This window comes from Xiphophorus hellerii, chromosome 17 (assembly GCF_003331165.1).
Source record: "Xiphophorus hellerii strain 12219 chromosome 17, Xiphophorus_hellerii-4.1, whole genome shotgun sequence".
Taxonomy (NCBI): domain Eukaryota; kingdom Metazoa; phylum Chordata; class Actinopteri; order Cyprinodontiformes; family Poeciliidae; genus Xiphophorus; species Xiphophorus hellerii.
Window position 1 is genome coordinate 16,811,780 of NC_045688.1, and position 16,907 is coordinate 16,828,686.

At 40.4% G+C, this 16,907-nt stretch overlaps 1 protein-coding gene across 3 annotated transcripts in view; it reads left to right on the forward strand.

Moving 5' to 3' along the window:
- Positions 1 to 16,907, forward strand: part of LOC116736437 (anoctamin-4) — a 46,814-nt gene that overhangs the window by 8,576 nt on the left and 21,331 nt on the right. For 2 of the 3 annotated variants that reach the window (XM_032588883.1, XM_032588881.1), the window contains exon 3: positions 5,994 to 6,218. In XM_032588883.1, the coding sequence (XP_032444774.1) occupies positions 5,994 to 6,218 (225 nt within the window). Of the gene's footprint in view, positions 1 to 5,993; positions 6,219 to 10,222; positions 10,905 to 16,907 lie in introns of those variants that run through there. The other variant, XM_032588884.1, reaches the window with a different exon arrangement.

Sequence of the window (16,907 nt, forward strand, 5' to 3'; positions counted from 1 at the left end):
TAAAAATGATTTACATTACGCTGCTGACATGTTGGCAGCACTTTACACTCAAACGGACTTCAGTTTAGACTGATCTTTGTCAACTTTACTATGTGGATTTCTGTGCGGATTGCAAGTGGATTTTTGGCTGATGTTTTTCTTTGTTGCAAAAAAAAAAGAAAGAGAAAAAACTTCAACGAATCACATTCTGTCTCTGTAAAGCCAGCGTCACTTTTGCCCCGACGAATTCCAGGGCAGCTACTTCCTTTCACTTTACTGCTAAACATGCTCCAAACATTCCATGTTTAATAAGTTTATAACTCTGCGAAGGCCTCAGAGGTGTGTTAAAAATTAATCATTCACTCCAGGAAGTTGAGATGCCAGCCATTAATGCGAATTCACTCATCACTGCTGTTCCGCAAATCTGACCAATGACTTAAACACATTTTTTTTAGCTCATATTTTATTAGTTCACTTGAGTCAAATTTGTTGCTGTTTGTAATTTTGCTTTGTTTGTGTTATCAAAACAGGTCTCTATTTTAAACGAGAGAAAACCTGTCTGAATAAAGTTCAAATAAATTTTTTTTAAAGGTCCTTCTCTGACCAATCAGTGCGACTCGGCTGAATTCTGACCAATCCCTTTGTCCCCGCTTCAAATTTAACTTCCTGTTTCTCGACGTCTCTTGAAAGCCAAACCTGGATCTTGAAAGCATGTGTGAAACGGTAAAACGGCAACATTTGCTTTTATTTTTATATTTTTCATTTTTGCAAAAACTATTGTGAGATGTTCCGTAGAATTTATTTCCTCTGTTTAAGAAGTTCATGTTAGCTTGACGAATCAAGATGGAATTCTTTTGGACTTTGAAAACTCTTTAGGACATGATTTACTGTTATTATTATTATTATTATTATTAAGGGTGATATTTCAAAAATTCACTCGAAAATGTTACTTGTACTTTATCTTTTTTGCAAAGGCTTTATGCAGCAATTTAAACTTTTTTGCATAATCAAAAGCTTGGAAACTTTTGAAAGAGGTGATAACGAGCAGATTTCATAAAAAAAAATAATTGTTGAGCAGGTTTAAAAAAAAGAAATCACAAACTTATATTTGCATTTTTAATTTAAGGAAGTTTGTGGTGCCACCTGTAGTTTAAATTAGCCATCTTTGCTGCAAAAAGTTTGGACACCAGTGACCTAAAGCTTAAAACCAAATGTTGACAGATGCTCTTTATCTAATCCGAGTTAGTTTGTCACTGACAAGATCAGAGTTGGTTTAAGCACAAGGCTAAACTTGTTTCTCCATACTTTTGGCTCTGAATACAAATGCAACACATGAAAAAAGTGATAGAAATAATTATGCAAAGCACTTCACTAAAGAGTAATTTAGTGAAGAGAAATTTTTGCGTTTTTGAGGGGCTTTTTTTATGCGTCAGACCTTATTATCATATTGATCTGCAGACGTTCCCCTCAGCAGTCCTCTCCAGCCCAGTTTCTGGGCGCCCCACATACCTGCACCTGTGTTTGGTGTGTTTGCTGCGTTAGGCTCCGAGGATGTGAGGAACGTATCTGGGCCTCGCTGTCCTCTTAGAGCCAGGAGGGCACTTTTTCTTTTTCTTTTTTTTTTTTTTGTTTCCTACTGCAACACAGATATTGCTTAGAACACACCACGTCCACGCTTTGCAAGTTTTGGAGGTCGTTGGGATACGTGCCAAGTGTAGGTTACAGCCGCGCCTCCTTCCTCACTGCTGTTTCCAGTGACTATGGTGCTTTTTTTTTTTTCTTTCGAATCAGCGGCTCACACTGCTCATTAGTGACATTGAAAAATCTGATCTTAACTGAATCAATGGCCGTTTTCCAGTTACGTTGCAGAATGCTCAAGGCACATTGTTGCAACTGTTGGATGGATGGTTAAATGAATGTATGGATGGATGGATGGATACTTGTCCAGACCTGTAGACACTCGAATCAGATTGCAGAATGTTCCATAGTTTAAAGTTAGCTGGTTCAATCTGAACTCAACTACATTTTCACACATAATGACAACTAACATGTTTTACTAAATGGTAAGCCGTCCATAGAACAGCAGAACCTCAGACTCTGCATCAGTAACTGATCCAGCTGTACATCTGAGGCCAGGGTATCATTTATCCAGCCATCCCTGCTCCTTGCCTCTCCTGTCCACAGAGGGCGGTAATACGAGCTGTGGATGAAAATCGCCCTTTTATCTGTACATTTTGAACTCTAGAACTGCAGAGTAAGCAGAAACAAAAGGTTTTCTTGTGCTATTTTTAACTCACTGAATTTATTGGCACCTCTGGCAGGATGATTTGTAAAAAGGCTTGAAATAAATCCAGCTTTTTTTGCATCAACATATGATGCAAAAAATAAGTTCAAATCTATCCTCATTTGATTAGCTGTATTATGTTTGGTGAAAAAAAAAATCTCATACCATGAAATACCTTTTTAAATGAAATCAGCCCTGATGTTAGTACTTCTCATAACCTCTATTTGCCCCGACTGGACGGCACTTAGTCTTCTATTACCTTTCACGAGGTTGGAATATCTAGAAAGACAGATCTTTGATCTTTTTTCTTTGTTCAATAGAGATTAGGACTGTGGGGTTACCTGATACACTACCAGAATGAGAACTTCTACAATCCAAACAAGCCAAGTCAACAAAACACACACAGATGAAGTGATGTGATTCACTCAAAAGATGCTTCAACAATACAAGGATGTGCAAACAAACTGCATTATTGCACATGGCGTATCACCATAAATTCCATGGTGGCATATTAGTGCTATTGTAGACAGAAAAATAGTAAATCTGACCCACAAAACCTGAAATATTGAAATTAAGCTCAGAAATTTTCTAGAAAAAGCTGGGAAATTTCAGGATTTTTTCTAGCATTTCTTTTTTTCTTGTGGTCTTTAGAAATTTCCCTGTGTTTTCTAGAAAATGTCTGAGATTAACTTCAAAATTTCTGAGTTATTTTTTTAGCAAATGTCTGAGATTAATCTAAAAATTTCCGAGTTTTTGCGTGGAAATTTACTCCTATTTTATATATCTGCAGTGTCCATAATACACCGTTGTTAAGAATCCTCCTTCTATCCGCCTGATTGTTTTTCACTTGAATTGCTCAGATTGTACTGTGCGGGTCATTAAAAGTGATTTATCATGTTCAGAGGGGCTGTGTAGACCTTTGAGAACCGCTGGGTATGACCCATATGTCTGTCCTTGGAATAAATCCCTGTGGTAAACGTAGAGCCAAGTTGTGATCTGAGAGGCTCAGGGACTACCAGGCATCCCACTCCTCTATTGATTAGGAAGTGTGTAGTTGTTCCAAAATCTGCTGGGATTTCTGTTTTACATAAACACACATATCCACCCTATGTGTGTGTGAGTGTGTGTGTGTGTGAACCAGGTTTTTATATCCTTGTGGGGATCTATTTCTGTCAACAATTTGGGGTTGTGGGGACCACTGCTTCTTGTAGGGACAAATCCTGGTCCCCATGTTGTTTTTGGGCTAGGGGTTAGGTATGTGATGGTTAGGGTTGGTGTAAGGATTACCCTAACCCTAGGATTACCCCATTCATTTAAAAGAATTAATGGAAGTCAATGTAAAGTCCCCACAAGAAACAAAAACACCACTGTGTGTGTGTACTTATTTAGCTATTCTTCTAAAGACCATTGCTATCACATTTACCGACCTCCTGAAGACCGATTGGGCCGTATGGGGACCAAAGCCTGAACATTATACAGTGGACCCCCTTGTTTAGGGTCAGGGGTCAGCTTTAGAGGTAAAGTGTGAATTAAGTTTTGATTAAGGTTAGAAATATACTAGTAATGCTTAGCATTAAGGGTTACGAGTAGGAGTGGGCGATGTGAACTCTATCACGATATTTTGTGGTACTGTTGCTATAACAATAATGCCACAAAATATTATTGTGGTATTAAATGTAGTTCTCATCTGTCATCTTTGTGCAGTGCTAATCCAAAATTCTAAACAGTTTTATATTTAATACAGCACTTTTAGAAAATCGTACAGAAACAAAGCAAGACAAAAACCTGAGGACATATTTTCATCTCCAAAGTGCTCCTACAAAACCATCTAAAAGGTTCCACTTTTCTTTATGTCCAAGTTTTCCAGGGATAAAGAAGCAGTTGGAAATTGCTCCCATTAACTCCACATTGCGATGTCTAAACTTGAAGGGAAAATTATGGAGTCTGTTAAAAAAAAAAGCATTAAACAGCGTCGTTGGATCCGGTGTTTGGTTTGTCCTTTCAGAGCTGCTGTAGAACATCGATGATGCACAATATAGTGCAGATTCAGTGTAATAGAAGGAACTGTGTCCTTAGAGATAAGTTACCAAGACAACAAGATTATTATTCTCATGTTACTCAAAACAACTACATCTGTCATGGGATGGATGAAAAGACGCATAACATCTTTTTGTCACAATCAGAAATGAAATCATGATAAACTTATGCTGTTGTTGGTCTCTTAGGATGACCAGAATGACCCATATTCAGAAAATGGGTTAAAATATGGACACAGTAAGAATATTTTGATTTAAATTCAGAAGTTTGCATACATTTTCTTCATAGAATTGCTTAAGGATAGCAATTGGCTTTGTTGTCCTTAAGCCTGTTTGTTACTAACATGCTGGTATCATTTACATTGTTGGACTGTAAACCAAACTACAACTGGTTCACCAGAACATAGCCCAGCACAAATGCAAATACTAGTTAGCATAGCCACTGATGTCGGTGAATACACAGTTTTTCTGTAACAATAAGTTGTTTTTCCACCATTAACACATTGAGCATTGTACAGGAGGATGATTGACAGCGCTAAGACCCTCCTCCTGGCTCTGATTGTTTTTGACAGGTAGTTAGCAGACCTTAATAGTAGCTCTGGGAGTAGGTGGAGGAGTTAGATTTTTTTTTTCATGGATGTCTTATCCCATACTGTCATGACATGGTGACAGTTATGAAGAACACATATTTTTGTAAAAGTTATGCACTGCGTCTTTAAGGGGTATAATATGCATTCTTTTTTATATATATGACTCAAAATGGAGCAGTAACTAGCTAATTTATTTCAAACCCAAAATATGGTCGTTCTGAAAATGTTTAGAGGCACAGTAATTGTTTTGTATGAAAACTTTTGAATTTAAATAAAGTAGTCACAAATCATAGTACCATTTAGCAGAGATAAATAATTCTGGAAATAAAACCGGAAGTTTATAGCTAAGAAAGTGTCTTGTCAGCGTTTCTTGTTTAGAGTGAATTTTTGTGCATCTCCTTTCCTCCTGCATAAAACGGGTAAATGCACAGTAAATACAATAGTACACTGTTGCATTCAGTCTAATGGGCAACTACTCTGGATGTCCACTTTATTGTTCTGTATTGCTAAAATACTTTTAGCAGCAGGTACCTCTCTCTTTCGGCTGTCTGCTTGTGTTTTTGCTGTCATAAAAGGACGAGAGGTTCATGTTGGACCCTCTAAAAGACGGATCTGAAGTGGCTGGCAGCAGAAAGCCCAGCTGCTGCAGGTCACCGCTCTTAGAGGCCTTGTAAAAGTGAAGGAAAAGCCTGCAGAGGGGAAATCGAAGGCCGGAGGCGAGCCGAGCTGGATCAGCAGTCTGCACGTCTTCACAAAGCGGGGAGGGCAGCAGATAAAAAGGCTGGCTGGCAGAGGCTTCCAGCCTTTCACTCTGATGAACCAGCACTTGACCATCTGCTGTTAATGATTAGTCATTCGGAATGCAGTTAAAATAATTATTTCCACATATCTGTACTTAGAAAAAATTGTCTTACTTCTTCATTTTTGCTTTGGAGTGTGTAACTTGACATTGAAGCAGAAAAGTAAAGGCTCAGATGTGCACGTTACTTTCTGACACCAGTAGATGGCAGTGTTGTTTTACTAAAACTCTCTTCACGGACGTTCTCATTCTGTGTGCTGATTGTTTGTTTGTTTGCTGTTGTTTTTGTTGTTGTTTTTTGACAGGGTTTGACCTCGGGGGTCAGGTGGCGATTGGCTTTTCCCATTGGAAGAGTCCCGTCCAATCGAGCAGCCGGAATCTCCACAGTCCGGATGGCGTTCGCTCCGAGGCTTCGGCGGCCCCACCCATCGGCGAGCATGCGGAGCCGATGTCCTGCCCGGCATCGCTCTCCGTCAACCCGCTGCCCACCTGCAGCGCCAGTCAGGAGACGCTGTGCGACAGCAGCACAAGTAGGTTAGACGGCGTGGTGGATGAGATGCCTAAAATCCGGTCTAGTTGAGTCCAAAACCGCCGTCTCTACCTTAGCTGACAGGCTGCACACTTGAGAGATCTGGTTTTTATGGAAGACCAGAACTTTGTTCAAAGTTCTAAAAACTCCCATTCAAAGTTTGACACAAACCATGTAGGAAACACAGCAAACATGTAGGAGACGTTGCTATGTTTACATAAAACCAAGACTAAGCTTTCTGCCTACATTCGGATTGCTTAATCCAATGAGAAACACAAAAACTGGACAAAAAAATGAATATACCTTCACTATCTTAACATTTGGTGGCAGTTGAATGACACTGTGGGGATTTTTTTTCAGTTTGGACAAGAATGGTTTTCAGATTAGAGAAAAATGGAAGGAGCCAAGTTCTGGGCAATTGTTTATCAATCATTTATTGGGGCCTGCCCATAGCAACGCATAAGAAGAGCAGTGACTGACTTACGAAGCAAGTCAGTCACTGCCTCCATGCATTGCATGGCAGGCACCTATTATTCTACACCCAAATACAATATATATTTATTTATATATTTATTTATTTTTCTTCCGTCAACCGGAATGCGGCAGAGCAAAGCAGTTCATTAGCATTAGCCTTTTAGCTTAAATAAGCTATTAGCTATTTTCCTGACTTATTAGCCATGTCTAGTATACTGAATGGAGGAAGTCAATTATAGACAACATCCTAGTGATGCCCCACATGCCACTGATAGCAATCACGCTAACATTAGCATTTTCGCTAATTTTAGCTGATACACTTTATCATACTGAATGGTGCATGTCCATGTTAGTCAACATTCTTGTGATTCTCCTCATACTATTGCAGCTTTCTTTAGCATTGATTCTAATTTTTAGCATCAGAACGCTGGGTCCAAACCGACGGGCACACTTTGGCAGGCCCTGGTTCAATTTCTTCAGGGATTTTCTAGTATTGTGTCCAATGTTTGCATTTCCGCAGCGTACAGAACAAATGTGTTGGAGAGGGTTGTTTACAACCCATCAAATATGGAGCCGCAGCATCATTTCTTTGGGCTCATTCTTTATTCTTTACTTATGCTAACATGTAAAATGATTAAACCAAAAATATTTCTTTGTAGCTCTTCTCCAAGCAGGCAAAGTTTCTTGTCACATTTTACAACAGCAGCAGCAGCAAATGCCTGTAAGTTACATTTAATTTTACTTGTAAGATATTTTTAAGTCAAGTATGTTTCAAACATTTAAGCCTGATAAAATGATAAAAAACCTACTTAAATTAATGGATTTAATATACCATTGTCAATCTAAACTTAATATTTAACTATTAAAATCCGTTTTAATCCCCAGCCTCCTGAAATATAAACTTCCGACGTCCGTCATGATTAATCATTCGCCTCAAATGATTAAGTGACGCAGTGGCAAAAGGTTAATAGTTTCAGTCATGCAGAAATTGATCTGACTGTTTCCATAGCAACGATCAAAAGCAAGACATTCTCCCAGAACTACAGTGAGCTCATTGTAGCTATGACGACCTCTATGACATAGATCTATGTCATAGATCAAAGAACATCTGAGTTTATGAATGCTTGCATCTCAAAGCATCAGGTATTCTACAAGCAACTCTTTGACTCTGAGAACAGTGATTTTCAACGATTTTTAGGATGGAAGGAGTTTTGGCTAGCATGTTTTTCCCCCTGACTTTTGGGGCCGGATATTTGATCACGACAGGAGTGAGGAAAGTTTTTAACAAACTGCTTCCGGGAATCACTTTTGAAACGAGCAGCTATCGGGACGAATGCACGGAGTATGATGATTTTGATAAGTTTCTTTTCAACCCTTCCCCGGCTGGGGAAGTTTGCTCACTTAGCTCTCAGGACGAGAGCAGTATCGTCTCTGAGTACAATATTTTTGATTCTTCTCCAGCTAGAGAGCAGCAAACTTCCCTGCCTGAGGACATCAGCTGTGAGATGATAGCAGATGATAATATCCTTGATGTCCTTGAAGAGGATATTGTAGGAGGGAACGATTCCTCCAATTCCTCCAAGTCCTCTAACTCCTCCAATTCCTCCAAGTCCTCCAATTCCTCTAACTCCTCCGATTCCTCCAATTCCTCTAACTCCTCCAATTCCTCTGATTCATCTGATTTTCATGATCAGGACTTCTCCTTATCTGGCTCCAGTGAGAGTTATCATGTATTTCCGCCTGGAAAGATGCCTCCTGCTTTCAGAAAAAATGCATTACAAGATAATAGCCACGTAGAGACCGCGCTCCTGGGGAAAGATTTCCCAAATCTTTCTAAAAAGCAAACTTCTCCGGCTGGAGAAGACCGGACCAATAAAAAAAGATCCGTCCCAAGAGATGATTTCCCCCATCTTCGCCAATCTCGACAAAGACCAATGTTACCTGGATGCAACGTCTGCAAAGAAGATCAAAGACATCTCCCTGAAATTGGCAAACGACTGGGCAGACGTCAGGCTAGATCTTCTTGCTGTTCCTTATTTTGATTTTTAATATGCCAGAGATCTTTGTCAGCGTCCTATTGTCGTGATCTGTGTTTTGCTGTGTGTTTATTTTGAGTTTCCTGTGTATCTGTGTCTCCGTGCTGTCCTGTCTCCCCTTGATTAGTTCCCAGGTGTTTCTTGTTCCCTGATTACCCCCAGTGTATTTAGTGCAGTGCTTCTCAATTCCAGTCCTCAGGCCCCCCTGCTCTGCATGTTTTAGATGTACCCCTATCTCAGAACAGCTGATCCAAATGATTGCATTACCTGTTCTGCAGCCATCAAGTACTGCAGAAGCCTGTTAATCACTCATAGATTCAATCCAGGTGTGTGGCAGCAAGGAAACACCTAAAACATGCAGGGCAGGGGGGCCTGAGGACCGGAATTGAGAAGCACTGATTTAGTGTCACTTGTGTGTCTGTTCTTCGTCGGGTCCTCGTCTAATGTGCGTTCAGTACTTCGTGTTGTCCAGTCGTTTTAACGGTTGCTACCGGCGTCGAGCCCTGGCTTCCGCTCGGCCGTGCTGCCCGTTGATGGACTGTATTTTCATCATTAAAAGATATGGATATGGAAGCCACTTTACCTTAACTCTACAGGGCTTTAGAAGTTGCTTTGGGTTCTTTGAGACCTCCTTGATCAATCCTTGATGCACCCTGAATTACTCTCAAAGTAATGACCTAAATTATTTTTGAGATTCCATTACGTAGAGTTGGGGTTAGGGCAGAATTACCTTCGAAGGCAACAAAGTTACTTTGGTAGGTAACTGTGTTACTGCTTTTTGAGTGTCTAGTCTACTTGATGTCTACGGCAGGTCGTACATTAGGGATTTTGTGATAATTCTGTCCTAATGAGGCTTAAGGGAGACCCAGGTGCAGAGGAATTTGTAGAGCAGGAAGTATAATGAAAATAATCAAAACAACTGACAGCAAAAACTAACAGGAGACACAAAAACTGGAGCAACGACTGGAATGCAGGCAGTGTGGTGCATAGTAATGGAAGTGAACAATGTAACTGGAAAGCTTAAATATACTGAGAAGGGAGTGGAAATGACAGAGAAGCTAATTACAGGTGAGTGGATGCAGCTGGGGAATGGAGCAGGCAGGCTGATAGTGAGGTGGAAAATAATCAAAGCTAAAAGAATCAGAAGAGGGAAAGAAACCTGACACTAATAAAACAGTAAACAGAAATACTAATGTAAGGAAACAAATCCAGAACACAAATAATGGGACTCATTGGACTGACACAAGGAATTAACAAAAATGGCAAAAATATAAGGAAACTATAAAGAAATGATCAAGACAGAAAATAACGGAAGCTAAAAGTCCAAACATTAACGCTTCATAACAACTACAGATCTGGCAATAATGAAAACTCCTTATATATGATGTACATTTATGTAATATGATGGGGGCTGATAGGAAAAAAGAAGAAATCAGCAGTAATACGGCAATAACATTATGTCATCTTTTAATTTTTATTAACATTTTTAACGTTGACCCGGCCCCTAGTTTCCGTGGCGATGTGTGCCCTTGAGGCTCCATGGAAGCTACCTGCTGACACTGTAATCGGTGCCAACTGTCATTGTGCTGTGCTGCCGCAACACTGCCAGCACTCTCTTCCGATTGGCCCGCTGTCAGAGCAAGTCTGACGTCTGATTGGCTGGCGTTGAAGAAGCCGATGAGCGCCACACACACACACACGCTCGCGCACACACCCCCTCGCTCCATCTCCTCCTCTCTCTCCCCGACACTGTAAACATCCTGCTCATGCTTGCGCGTTCCTTCTCCTTTCTTTGAGGATCTTTTGAATGCCAGCCTCTCCAGTCCAGAGCGCGTGCATGCGTCCCTGCGTGTCTGGGATGTTGACTCGGTCGCTACGGTGATGGGGTAAAAAGTGTGTGGGGCCGAGGGGAGATGCTGCTTTCCCTCGTGGGACGCCGTGTTTGTTTGTTTGTGTCCCTCTGCGAGGCCGTTCGCTGGCGCTGGAGGGAAAACGCGGGCTGACCGAGTGTGCGTGCGTGTTTGCATGTTTGTATGTGGAGGAGTCCTTCTGGCTGTTTTGACATTTGCTTCAGCTCAGCTGGGAACCCCCCCCCCATTCCGTCCCCAGCCCCGCTGTCCCCTCTCTCCTCCGCTCTGAGGGGTGAAGCTGCCTCTGTCTCTGCCCACCTCCACACGGTGAGTGTTATCAAGTTGTCTTGAAGCGAAGGCAGCTTGTTCTTCAGAGTGCTGCAGTGCTCTCCTTCATGCGTTGCCATGTCCTCCTCCTCTCACTCACCTTTACCCCCGGCTCATTCCTCACACTCGGCTCCCCCGTGACCATGCAAGCATATATGACCTTCAGTCGCTGTGGCGGTGAACTCTTTTTTTTTTTTTTCATACACTTCTCCATCATGCATGATGCATTGCTCTGAACACACTCAGAAAGGTCGTGTCATTGACGCCGGAGAGTGTGAGTGAGCGTCCTGCTGGATGTGCGGCGATGGAAACTCCATCATTCCCTGACGGGAAATAAAAGACACATCCAAGGACAATGATGGGCGCATCCAGATGGAGGGAACGGTTTTCCTGACACTGATCTGCGAACCACACACGCACACCATCGTCTCCTGTTCTCCTCTGTGACATAGAAGATCTAAAAGCGGCCGTAGAACGGATACAACCATTTTCTCCAAAAATATACAGTTCTTTGAATAAAAATACAACACATATCTTCTTTTTTTGTGTTTTGTTTAATGTTATACATAAAGGGGACATATTACTCAAAGTTCATAATTTGCACTTTCTTGTACTTCCATTTGGGTTTCCGTTGCTTCTAAAAACAGCCAAAATGCTTTAAAAACTCAAAAAGATGGGGTTTTTTTGGACAATATGTCAATGTTTTTTGGTGTCTGGAAAATGTGCCCTTTCAAAAAACTCAAGAATGTAATGTCACAAATCAACAAATCAAATCAACAGACACAAATCAACAGGCACCGCCCCTCACCTAGCCCATCACCTAGCAACCAAGCGGAGTTCCAGCACGTTTGGTCAGCTGGTCTCTTCATAAAAATCCATATTCCCATCATGTTTTAGTGTGTCTGTCCATTTGTTTTGTAACTTATGGAATTCTATACTAATATTTGCTAGTACCCTCATGCCATAATGTTTCCTCCTCCAAACACACTGTTGGTATGTTGTGTTTGGGGTGTTGTGCAGTGCAACTATTCCTCTAAACATGCAGCGTGAAATGGAATTGAAACCACTCACTGATGTTTCTAATAGAGTTCAGCTCTTTTCTTGACTTTATATGCCTACTTCACCTCCTTTTTATAAAGTTTTTAAAATGCATAGTATATTTCCTCTTTATTACACTTAATTTTTTATTTATTTGGGTGGATATTTTTGTCTTTATTGAATATTTGGACTGTTCATCCCTATTTTCCTCACTAATATTTAGGCAGGACCACTGTCTTAAAGTGGAACAAGACATGAGGGATCTGTAAATAAAAATAAATCTGTGCAATATCATTTTAAACTGAAACAAAAGATAAATTGTGTTTGATGTAGCATTAATGAGGCGTCTTGAGCTTCCTAACTCCCACACAGGAATGTTTATGAGTATTAATACCTTATATTGCCTGAGAGGGCAGAAACACTGGCATGGCCTCAAAACTGGAAAAGCACCATAAAATATCATACACTTTGACTATTTCTTGATCCTAGTGTCTCTAAAACTAAAGTTTTGGTTTGGAGTGGTCAGTGTCTATCAGAAACATCCTAAGGAATTAGCAACAGTGAACTGGTAACATGGTTGAGCAAGAGCCATGGTGGACTGATCTGATGAAGCAAGTTTTCTTATAAATTCTCTTGTATATTATGGCCTGATGGTGTGTGCGTTGTTTGAAGAAGGCAAGCCAATGGAGGCGGTATGAGGCTTCTGGTAAAGTTCTGTTGAGAAACTATAGGTCCTTCCATCTGTTGGGATGCTACTTTGACCCCTCTCCATCTAGCATACCATGCGTCCACTGTCATGGAAACATTGTTCCCTATAGGTTACAGCATCTTTCAGCCAGATATTGCACCTTGTCACTGAGAACACTGAGTACTTGAGCTTTTGGACGTTGGCTAGCCTTCCAAATTCCTGGATATGGCTACTGAGGCAAAGAACTCTGATCCATGGAGATGCCACTTTGCAACGTCCTGCTGTTCAGAGTCTGTTGTGTCTGCTGCTAACATACTGGAGACAGATACCACAGCCCACATCGATGTGTCAGGAGGACTCCAAGCCTCGACAGGTTGTTTTGTGGCTTATTGGTGTAGATTTATCTTAGAATTTAGTCTTCAGACAGAATGTATTTGCCATGTCAAATAAAAATCTATTCTTCTACTTACAAGGTACAGTATGCCAGTTGGACGTATCCCAAGAGCCACATCTTAGACTCTGAAAGCCTCTGTTAGCTTGAGAAATGCTGAAGTTTATGCCAGAAATGTTAGCAAAAAAACAAACAACAAAAAAACAACTAACAATTGCTCATGTGGATGTGTTGCAAAGAAAAAGGTTTGCAAAGATGCATCTGGGTGAAACCCAAGGCTCATGGAAAAATTTATTCTGGACAGATGAGACCAAAGTAGAGATTTTAGCTATGATTCACACTACCACAGTTAGCTAACGCCCAGAAGAGGCTGTAGGACTGGCAGATAAAATATCTATGGACTCAGCTCATGTGTTGGGAGGGTGAATTTGAACTTCTGCCATCTGGGAGGCGATTCAGAATGCCTTGTCACAGAAGGAACAGGTACAAGAACTCCTTTGTGCTGTATTCCATCAAACGCCAAAACCAGAGGAAGAATAAATTAATTCACCAGACACAGGTTAGGACCAAACAACCTCTGCATGGCAAGGAAACAACTCCTGCATTCCCAGAAAGTAACCGTTAGGTTCCAGGAATGTACTATCTATTACACATAGTTCTATAAAACATTCTCATTTTCACTTCTCTTTCATGAGTTTTCAGTTGATGCTGTGATCAAAATGTGTTTGAACTACCTATACCTTTCCCTATTAGGTTTCAACCCTGGGATATGACAATCAATACGTTTTGAAATTCATTCTGAGAGTATATAAAAAATAATCCAAGAACCAGCAATTATTTCAGCACAACAGTGTGAAAACATTGCTTTATGGTTGTTATTTTCTGTTTTTTTCACCTTGGAAGACACTAATCATTTGAGAAATGATTGAGTGGAATCAGTGAAAGCAGCCGATGCTCGTTCTGTTGCTTCACTGATGCCTGTCTGTCAATGACTCTCACCAGCAGTCTAAATATTTCAGCCTCGTGTGAATAAATGCATTTTGACCGGTTGGAATGCTTTGGAGATATAAAAGGGTGAAAGCAATAGCCAGATGAAAGGGTATCTGATGAAACGGAGATCTGACGATGAGGTCAGTTTCTCTTTTCTTTTATGTGCGCTCCCATCAGTTCACCATGCGATCTCAGATGTAGCTTGCGTTACACAGGCACCGTTAATGTTTCATAGATGCATTGTTTAACCCGTTACAGTGTGACCCGTCGGAGCAGCAGCACGACGTAAGCCCGGGGTGTCCAAAGTCAGTCCTGGAGGGCCGGCATCCTGCATCCTTAGTTCTCTCCCTGGTTTAACGCACCTGGATCCAATGATGTCTCGTTAGAAGGCCTAAGAAGAGCATTGACATGCTCAGAAGGTTGTTGGTACTACCAGGGAGAGAACTACAACATGCAGAACGCCGGCCCTTGAGGACCCACTTTGGGCACCCCTGACGTAAACTAATCTGTAACATCCTAGTCCCCAGACAGCTAACATTTATAGTAAGCAATTCTAATTTCCACTAATGAGAGCAGGGTTGACGTTCTGTAGCGACTAAGGAAATGGGGTCGCTAATGCATTAAATACTGGAAGTGGAGTCAAAAAGCTAAAACAGTGGCGCGCTTCTGATATTTTTATGTAATTGTTACATAATTGCACACAAAATCAACAAATGTGGGTAAAAGATAACAGAAAAGCACCAATTAAGACAACAGTGCCAATAAAAGGAGTGAACGTTTGCTAAAGCATTAAAGTTTGATGTTTCAGGCCCAACTTGTCTATTCATGATCTATTATAAATCAGTTCTGTGCAGGTTCTCCAAATAAACTAATATGCATCTTTATGATTTAGGGTTGTAGGTTGAAACTGGATTATCCAGAGAAAACACAGAACAAGGCGACAGCTATTTATTGAGATGAAAATAAAAAACTAGAGATCTTTTTTTCCAGACCTGTTGTCTGGTTGATTGAGCTATTTATTTGATAACTTATCCACACCCTCCATCCCGATATACATGCACTATTCACAGTGGCTTTGACCTCAAAGACCTTCATTTCCTCATACTAAGACAACATAGCATTATATTTTTCTATCTGTCAACATACAAGAAACGTGAGCTGCATTTTCACTGACGCAAACTGAAATTTTGAAAATATGAAAATATTTTATGAAATTATGAAATTATGAATTATGAAAATAAATTTGCCAATTTAAAAACAAAAAAAAACTTCGCTAAAAAGACTTTGCGCTCGGATGAGGTGGATTTTTTCGATCGATTCGACAGTGTTTCGGTGGAAACACTTTGTTTGCATCACACAAGTCGCATGACCAACAACCAGATGTTACTGCTGACGAAAAAGATGGAGAAGTCAACAGGAAGTGGTGGGAAGATGACGACGTGTTTTCACTGATGACTTATTCATCGATGGAAACGCAGCAGTTGAGAAATTATGTTGTTGTTTTTTTTGTTTGATTTTTTTTTACGGAATATAGATGATATAATATGCGGAATATAGATAATATTTTGCACACATTTGTAATGGAAATGCAGCTAGTACGACAGTAGCTTTTTATTATCCATTTTATTAACTTAAGCCCAGTATAGAGGAACCCTTCAAGGATGACTGGCTGAGCAGTAATTTTGCTTGTTGGGAGTTTGATCTCTTACCGCTCTCTGCATCCAGGGGCTCTGGTGTTCCACAGCATCAGCAGCTGATTAAAAGCTGCTTCCCCCAACTTCTGTCTCTCTCTCTCTCTTTCTTACTATCCCTCAGCAGAAAAATTCAGCTGAGTCACATTTGCTGTCACAAACGAAGGCAGTCATTAAGGACTGAAGGTTAAAAAAAGAGAGAAATAGATAGTTAGATTGAGTATAATTAATCTTTTTGGCTAAACTGAGGAAATTTTATCAATCCGGGAGTCAATTCAGTTGAGAAAAACTTCCAGTTATCTTGTGGTTTTATTGACCGGTGTAGATTTTCAGTGTTAAGCCTTATGAATGATCACAGATGACACACTGCCTCCTGTTTCCATTCTTTTATTTATTTATTTATTTTTTTCAAATTATGGTGACAAACAGGTTAGGACCAGCAGTCCCGCATAATGTTATGGGACACCTCATCCCAACACTAGCTGTGTTTTCATTACTAATGTGCGCAAAACTTTGCCAATATTCCCGTAAAGTAAAAAAAAAAAACAACAAAAAACCGAAACATAATTTTGTAGTTGTGTTGTTTCCATTAACCAAGAAATACAATTAAAATCACACATGAATAACTTTGTCCATGTGATGGTTCATAAAAAAAATATGTCATACCATCATTCTCCTGACACTTCTTGTTGACTTTGTAATTTTCGTCAGTAGTGACATCCGGTTGTTGATCATGTGACTCGTGATGTGAAAAAAAGTGTTTCTATCGCTGCTTTTGCGAAAGACACGAACTTCGATACAGCCGGGTAACCCCCCTCCTCCAAGAAACTTTAGGGGAGTTTTTTGTAATTGCCGTGTTTCCATTGAGCAATGTTTTTTTTTTTTTTTGTAATTCCAATTTGCAACATTTCATGGTCAATGGACATGCTGCTAGTGTTTGTGGAATTATATTACGGAAAATCTTAGGGATTCTGAAACCTGGACTGTTTCAAATCCATTCATGCAAACATTAGCATGAAGTTGAGCAGCTAAAGCATTCCCTCTGAATACATCTCCCAGAATGCCATGCAGTCCTGGCTCAGAGTTCAGTCCTATTATCTATTGATATCGATCACGTGTCAATCGCGATATACACTGTTATTGATTTATTGGCCAATCTTATATTAGATCAGAGAACTGTCCTCTTATATTAGGACAGTACAACC